The sequence below is a fragment of the Ascidia mentula genome, chromosome 5 (assembly GCF_947561715.1).
Source record: "Ascidia mentula chromosome 5, kaAscMent1.1, whole genome shotgun sequence".
Taxonomy (NCBI): Eukaryota; Metazoa; Chordata; class Ascidiacea; order Phlebobranchia; family Ascidiidae; genus Ascidia; species Ascidia mentula.
Window position 1 is genome coordinate 14,894,910 of NC_138570.1, and position 8,351 is coordinate 14,903,260.

At 39.5% G+C, this 8,351-nt stretch overlaps 1 protein-coding gene across 1 annotated transcript; it reads left to right on the forward strand.

Moving 5' to 3' along the window:
* Window positions 1–4,625, forward strand: LOC145901363 (transmembrane protein 26-like). The gene is made up of 4 exons (XM_082989014.1): window positions 1–318; window positions 1,518–1,662; window positions 1,817–2,014; window positions 3,011–4,625. The coding sequence occupies exons 1-4, from the start codon at window positions 47–49 to the stop codon at window positions 3,917–3,919; spliced, it is 1,524 nt and encodes a 507-aa protein (XP_082845140.1). The 5' UTR covers window positions 1–46; the 3' UTR covers window positions 3,920–4,625.
* The last annotated feature ends 3,726 nt before the right edge of the window (window positions 4,626–8,351 follow it).

Consider the following 8,351-nt stretch of genomic DNA (forward strand, 5'->3'; position numbering starts at 1 on the left):
GTAAAATAATAATTTTCTGAATGTCCTTGAACGCCATCTAGCGGATATGTGTTTAAAGTACCTTCGCAAGTCTGTGTGGAAAACACCGTGTGGTTCGCTGAAGGGAAGCATGCTGGCAAACTTCCTTAAAACCTTATTGAGGATCATCAAATCCATCTTGTCAAGATGCCTATATACACTTTTTACATTTATAGCGATTTGGAGAGTGACGGTTGCTTTACAGAATCCAACCTACTGGTTGCTGCTCTTCGTTCTCTGTCCGTTGGCACTGGAAACGTTTCACGCAATTTTTATCCGAAAAGGCAACGAAATGAAATGGTACGTGGTATATGATTTCAACATAAATTCCGGGCAATTTCACAGAGACATAGCAGTAAAAGATGTATAAAGGTCTCTTAAATAGGCAAGTCGAAGCGAGGAAGTCATGACCGTGTAAATTGAATGTCGCAGTCAATGTTCCATCAATAAAGTGGTCGGCAATCGCAGAATATGTTGGGCAGCAGTTTTTTGCAGACCATCGTCATATTAATGACAGGCCTGAAGCTAGAGACTAAAAATCCTCTGTGTGAAAGGTTGAAAATTTGGCACATTATTGTGCTAAATATTGTTTACAGATTCTCCATATGTGAACAATATAAATTACAGGTAAAATGTTTCCCCCTATAAGACAAATCGCTGAACACATAACTTTCCAAACACCTTAACTGACACGTTACTAAGTTGGTACAAGCCAATGGGAACCCTTTAGTTCTATTTGTTGTGATAAGTTCAAACATCATTGGATTTGTCTCGTCAACGATCAGTTAGATACACTTTAATGTAAGTGTTTTGCCTAAATATTACTTATATTTCAATTTTGCTGCGGATGTTTTAAGAAACAAAGCTATTGCTTGGTCGGGAAAATGCTTGGCAGCCACTTTTCGCACGCGAGAATCAATTCTAATACTGACACCGTAAACATCACCTATAGTTGTTGTAAGCCGGAACACGACGAAGTTTACAAACCGCAAGACGTCTCTGAAAAGCACACAAACCTATTGGTGACGGAGCACGAATAATAGGCCAATATGTGGCAGTGTTATGCTTGGTTCGAGCCCGCTAAGACGCTTGAATCAACTTTACGATGTCCGACTCGCGTTGAAAGATTGTTTCTTCGCCTGCTTGTCGGATTTTGGATCACAGCGCACTAAATCTGTTTGTCGTTGGAGGAGAGAGTTAACACCGAGTCCACAATGCAAAGATCAGCGGTGTTGCCTTGCACGCGAAAGAGGAACCGGTCTAAACCGGAATCTTCTTGCCAAATATTAGCGATCTGTTGCGATGCACAAGAAATAAACAAAACCCTTCCTTCTACGCCAACTAAAAAGAACAAACTCCAAAAACACCACAATAATAAATGCGTGTAATTAGTTGGATATTTGTTTCAATATAGAAGCAACAAGAAAAAAAATCACGATTGAAGCTCCCCAATGCCCCTTCTAACTAGTGGAGAAATTTACATTCAGATTTTATCATAGGATGACTCCAAGTGTATTTTTCTTGCTGTTGGGGGGAATTCCCTGCGTGTGGCTTCTCGAAATAAAGCTTCTCAACGACCGTCTGTCACAACTCAACAACACAACGTCAACCATTACTTCCGCCAACAATACGCAAGACCTATCCGTATGTGATTTTACTATTCCAAATTTATAATGTTTTTTTACGTTCAATTTTGCCGAACAGTTGTGTTAATATTGGTCATCTTTCTTCCACCTGGGTGGTACAGGTTTTTTTCACAGGTTATTGCAGATAATGTTAAATATTTGTTTTTCTTCAGCTCGGAATTAACATTGATTTGTCGGATGAAGGTTGGACGCTGGCACTAGAACAGATCCTCATTTTTGTCCTCGTGTTGGGTAAATGGATTGCACCAAAGGGAGAATTATCACGTGACGAGCTTTCTCAACTCCTATTGGTCAACATCGCTGCTGGAGCAGACATTATTGAGCTACTGGAAGTATTTGGTGAAGACCAGGTAAAACTAACATACATAAACAAATACAGACGAATTGAATATAAGCGAGAAACTGATTCGGGTTTCGCTTCACGAATGCATAAGTTTTAGAAAGATTCGAACGATTTTGTCGCTATCATGCTGACGTCCTCTATCGCAAATCAAACCAGACAACGATAATGAAATCGCACAATTTCTTATTCAATATAAGACGGAAACCACACTTTAAAGAATCTGTTGATAGGGGGAAACCTAAACCGAGGAATCGGGTGTTTCTTACACCAACATTCAGTCCCTCATGCTAAATTACCGCTCCTTCGATAACCTCGTATTCAATTGGGGACGCCACAGGCCCTTGCATGCCGTCAAGGCACGCTTCAAAAAATGTGGCAACATTGGTATAGCGCATACCAGGAAGAAAACCTGATCTGGATTCGTGGCCAGGATATCTTGGGTTAGAATCCGGACGGGGACAAAAAAACTTGGAGCAATTCTTGCTGTATGGTGTTCAATTTAAAGATCGGTGCACGACTGCTCGTCAATATGCTCCACACGGTTTTGGGGTAAAGCAAATGAAAAGTAACCGCCTGTGATTGAATTCCGCGAGTAAATTTCAATAGTGTTCATACTAGATTGGGGTTGCAATAGATCAGTGCCCCTCACATATCCAGGAAATTACTATTCAAAACTAGTTAGAAAAGAAACGATAGAGAAAGCTGTAAAATAATTTGAATAATGCTACATCTTAGGAACGCTATTAACGGATTTGCTCATAATTCTGAGAATAAAAAGACTGGCCAATATCTGAGACGCCTGTAAGGGCAGCTCCACATAATGATAGAGCTTCACTAACCGCGTCATTCAATAATGGCATAAGTTCCTGTCGAAATGTTTTTCGTACATGAAACATGACAATGTTAACAGTAAGGGCCAGTCTTTTTATATTCAGAAATACATCTTAAATGTTGCATCTTGCATGATAACCCCACACAAGACATTTAAACCTTTCCTTTTTAGGTTAGTCAGAACCGCGAAATTGTTTTCCTTGTTCTTGCGATATGGAGTTGGAGTCTTCTTCAGTTCTGCCTGGTGCTAACCGCATCAAAAGAGCTTCCACCTCTCGACGACGAAAACGACGACATCCCCATCAACCGAAACGACGTCATGGCTGGAAATGAGGAGAGCAACAGTCGGGACGTGGATAAAACAAATGTCGTGGTCAAAGACACCCTCATGCTTCCAGGCATTCAAAGAAAAGAGAAACATATCGGGAAATCACACTCAGAAGAATCCCCTAACGGGAAGTCCCCCGCTCGCGAAAAGGAACAGATAAATAAGGACAAAAAGGCTGACAACAACAACAAGGAGGGAAAAAAAGATTCGGCAAAACGGGAAAGTATTGTCGAAATGGGAGATGAAAGTCATTTCAGCGGTTCCAGTCCTGTAAGAAAGAAGCTTCACGATAACCTACGTGCTGAGGAGGAGTTGGATAATGTGGTCAAGGGTCGCTATTGCTTTGACTGCTTTTGCTGTTACACTGAAATTTGGGGCATGGTAATGAGCATCTGCTTCCAAGACGGCCCTTTTCTCATTATCCGCCTGTTCATCATGTTCTACTACGGTGTTGTGACACACATGAACGTCTTCTTTACCTGCAAAAATGTGCTCGTTATCCTCCTTCTTCTTAACCGGATCAGGGTCATAATCTTGGAGGAGCGGAACAAGTGGAAGACCTACATGGCAGAAGTGAAGCAGAGGAGGTACAGGGATGCAGACGACAGGAGGAGAAAGTTGGGTTTGCCGCCAAAGAAGAGAAAGGATGAAAGTAGCACAAGAAGACGAAAGAAAACGGGACCTAGTGAACATGGGCCAACCACTGCTGCAGGGAAACCCAGCAAACCCCGCTGGGTGATCTGGCGAGCTTGATGCCCTGCGTTTTCCGTCAAATAGCGGGATTCCGTTCCGATCAAGTTTTCTGAAGCTTACTTCCAAGTTTGTTAATTGTGCCTAGCTGAAACGTTGACTTAACTGTGAAAAGTACGCTCCCGCGCCAAGAGAGGATGGCAATCGCAAAAATGTACACGTTAGAATTGATACACGCATTTTTTTTCCTATGTGTGTTTGTTTGGTAAATCTTGATTCAACCCTTGTTGAATATCTGAAGTTGTTCATTACCAACTAAACAATGAAATCTCTATTTGCTTGAATAATGTTTTAAATGCGACAAAGAGAAACGGAACAAGAATGTAACTTTTTTCAAGTGCGCATTGTGCCTTTAAGTTTTAAAATATTCTCCGATTGTCACAATTTGCATGCAGATGTGATTCCTATCAGTTTGTTTAGAATAATGAAATGTTAACTTGGGTCAGCTGAACTGGAGATTGGAGTGATGTTGTCAATACGTTGCTTTGTCGAAGTTGCTTGCGTGTACATAAAACACAAGGAATGAACTGGTTTTCATAAATGCTAGATTTAGATATTGGGTGAATGCGTTAGCGTCCTAACTCCATTTTTGTCGTTTTTCTAGTGGTTCGAAGCATTGATTTCTTAAATCTTTGCTTTTCATAAAATCAATAATCCAAGTTTTTTACCACTCAGTCACTTGGCAAGCTTTGTAGCTCTTTTCCATCAAATAAACAAACGCCGTTGTTAATGTGTCATACGAGTTTGTTGCGATATGTTTTAAGAACTTGGTGGATGAATCCAACCGACTCCTCGAGTTTGTTCAGCGAGGTCGCAACACAAACATTACATTTCCTGGAGAATCCAAACCTTTTACTCAAAGCAAAATAACTGTCGATGCTCTTCAACTCATTTTATCTATACGCTGATGATTTCTATGTTTTGGGTCATGATCCACATCAATACAGTGGATAACAAAGAGCAGTTTCGGACATTGTGGTTCCAGCGTATAACCGTTATTTAAAATTGTACGCAACGATTAAACTTTTGAACTTAAATAATTTATGAGAAATCTTTTCCCGAGAATTGGGAGCGAGATATGAAAAATTATTCGTCCGGCGTGGTGTTGAAAGTTTGATAAAAAAACAAACTTTCGATTGAATATATTGCTTGGTTTTCGCGCACGTTTTATTATTTTACGATGTATATAGTCGCGTGGTTGTTTTTTTGTCTTTACGAAGTAACTGTTTTGCGACCGAGTGCATAACTATTTTCTGGACGAAAATCTGTGTAAAAACACCATATCCTCATGAAATCCTCAAGATTCTGGAACCTACCTGATAAATTGCTGGGAGCAAATTTCGCCAGTTTGAAGAGTGCGCCGATATGCAGTCACGTCATCTTGCATTTTCTGTTCCAGCTGAGTGAACTGAGGTGATTTTTGCATCGCTTCCAAACCACCAGTGGCCAAAGAAAGTCTGCAACAACATAATCAGTTATTGTGTAAGCTGCATATCGATGGCCACTGTTTCGACCCACAAGGTCTCATCTATGCAACTGGTGTCAGACGACTTTGCCTGCCAAACGGCCATGCAAATTTTATCATTTCCAAGACGAATGCTAAATAAATGACATAATTGGTATGTGGCATGGATCTGGAAAACGCATATTGATAGATCTAAAATTCACCGAGTATATATTACGAAAATGTTTGCAATATTTATTTATTTAATATATCAGTGGTTCCCAACCAGGGGGGAATTCCCCACTGGGGGTGAATTTTGTAATTTGTAGGGGGGAATTTGTGTCACAATATTATTTCTGTTCTAAGAATTACATTAAAATGGTAATGTAAACGATTTTTTGGCAAACTAAATTTGTAGGGGGGAATTTGATTTGAATATCGACTAAAAGGGTGCACAGGACAAAAAAGATTGGGAACCACTGTAACAAACGAAGCGAGTGAGCGGAGATATTTAAACATAAAGATTGTGTTGAGCCCTTACAAATAAGGATACGAATAAGGCAGATGATTTTTGAACAGATAACTTTTAATTCTGTTTATAGGCGTTTCCATCACAAACTCTCACCCGTTTCCTTAAAGAAAATCAGGTGCTTGTTCTTTTACGATGCGTTTGCCCACGTTGCGTTTATGCCAATTGAAAGTTGATCGCTTTAAAAACTTATCAAAGTAAGCGGACACCAGTCGTTCCAATGGGTGTCTGGTGATCACGAAAGTGGTTTGACTTTTGACCATCACTTTGGCTTGCTTCTCGGAAACTCTGTGAAGCAAACGTTTGGTTTTAAACATAATTTCATTAACAGGTCAGATTTAAAGTGCATGTCACAGGCAAAAATAAAACATCTTAATAATTAAACTAAGAGATGTTCATCAGTTTAAAACATTTTTGGCAAAAAAGTAGCTGGATACTGCGACTGGTTTCTGAGATACAGCTGATCAAAGCCGCATTTTTACCGCTGCGAACGAAATCCTGCGAAAGCTAGATTATTGCTGAGTGGCGTCATAGAAGGCGCTTGGGTCGCGCGAGTGCTGCCAGCAAGCCTTATGTGTAGGCATGGAAAACATTGTAAAACTGGTTTAGTATAGTATTGCATTAAATTGACTTAATTGCTAAAGCTGATCCGCAAACTACTCTTCGCGTTAGATTGAAGGCTGAGACGTCTTGAGACGCTTGCCTTTTTCTCTTCGCCGTAAACGAGAGAGTCGGATTGGCGAGTCAACTTCGAAGCTGTCTTAACCTGTTTGCGTTTCTTGTGTGCATAGTACAGCCGCAAACGAGCACAAGTGACGTAAAAACATGTAACACATCCGCCTCTCAATGAAATGCTCATTGGTATATTAAAGAAAGCGACACTCTAAAGTTATTGTAAGGCGTACAGGATGTACCAGTATTTGATGATACAACTTTTCACTAATGTACGAATAAGGACATCGATAAAAGTTTGAAATACTTACCGACACTCGTCCGATGATGTTTTGCAGTAAGACTGTAAGACGATTAGAGGGTACTCACTTCCTATTATTCACGTACCTATAAAGTTGCAGTGATAATTAAAATGTGTAGAAAATGTTAACAGGCATTTTAAAATTTTTAACCACAAAGTATGTTAAATTGACCCAAAATCATATTAAATGGTGTTTATACATACAACTAGGCGGAGAAAAGACGATGTTGTTATGTAGGATACAGATACACACTGCTGATTTATTAGCAGTAATACAAGTCGATTATACAGCCGCGCCAAAATGAAAGCAACATGGCGGATGTGCGATGTCTGTATAGGATTTTGTAAAATTTTTCGGAGATATGATGCGGATATGTAAAGGCTATTGAACCGTGACGAATTTAGGTGACGAATTATTAATGTTTAACTGACTGGGTGCCCATATCACAAATAGTTCTATTGTCAGAAGAAATGTTACATTTCAAAGAAATATTAATTAAATAAAACTTTCTTTTAAAATTTGGCTAAAAAACATATAATTCACTATAACAGAGCTAGACAAGCTTCTGTTTTCACAAGTGTAGTAAAGTTTGCTTTAGTGTTCGGCACTAAAGCAAAAAGAGGTTCCTCACGTGAGCGCAAACATTGTTTTACGATCGCTAAGGAGATTTTCGTTGGTCGACGATTTGTAGCAGTTCAATGATGTGAGTAGGATATTAGTTGAATTTGCGGCTATAATTCAGTATCTGTTTAGCTGTTGTTCTTTTAACACTAAATATTAGCCAAAAGATTTTGCCAGATTAATAACTGTACATGGGTGTAAAGTATTTGAAGCGGATGATTTTAAAAATAAATTTTACTGTTATGAAATTGTTTCTAACTAATATAACAGACGTTTGAAACACAACTGCGTCCATCTTCAGTGCAAAATTCACGTGATTGTCAAACTGACTGAGCATACAGCGCCCATCGCCAGGCTAGCTGACTAGTCGGGGAACGTGATCGGGACTAGGTGTGTTGCGCTTGCTTCGTTTTAGACTTGCTGTACTGGATTGCCAGGCGATGAGCGCAGCCAGTACAGCCTATCTGACAGACCACTTTTTTCAGTAACATTTTAGTGTTTTACAATAACCATAATGGGAGTGGGACGAAGAAAGTTTTTGGGTTTCGTGTTTCTGTTGATGGCAACTGCTGCACTGTTATGGATTTTCACAGTTGGATTGTATTCGCTTCCTTATCTTCAAACCAGGTTTCAACGCCTAAAAGGTAAAAGGACTTTCATTGATTAAAGTACACTAAACTGTCAGTTGGTTAATTTAGGTTTACTCTTTTTTTACGCAAGTAACAAATGGTATTAACTTTTTAAGGTGTAAAGGTAATGTATATTTATTGAATTGGGGTAAGAGTTTATTATTTCTTGGCAATTACTGATCAGAAATTATTTAAGGGTTGCATATCAAACTTAGCTGCACGGTACACAGGCTTATAC

Bases quoted from the DNA above. Each gene is read 5' to 3' on its own strand.
- LOC145901363 (XM_082989014.1), top strand. From the start codon at position 47: ATGTGTTTAAAGTACCTTCGCAAGTCTGTGTGGAAAACACCGTGTGGT. The intron at 319-1,517 runs GTACGTGGTATA...ATTTTATCATAG, and splicing joins AAAGGCAACGAAATGAAATG to GATGACTCCAAGTGTATTTT. The intron at 2,015-3,010 runs GTAAAACTAACA...TTTCCTTTTTAG, and splicing joins AAGTATTTGGTGAAGACCAG to GTTAGTCAGAACCGCGAAAT.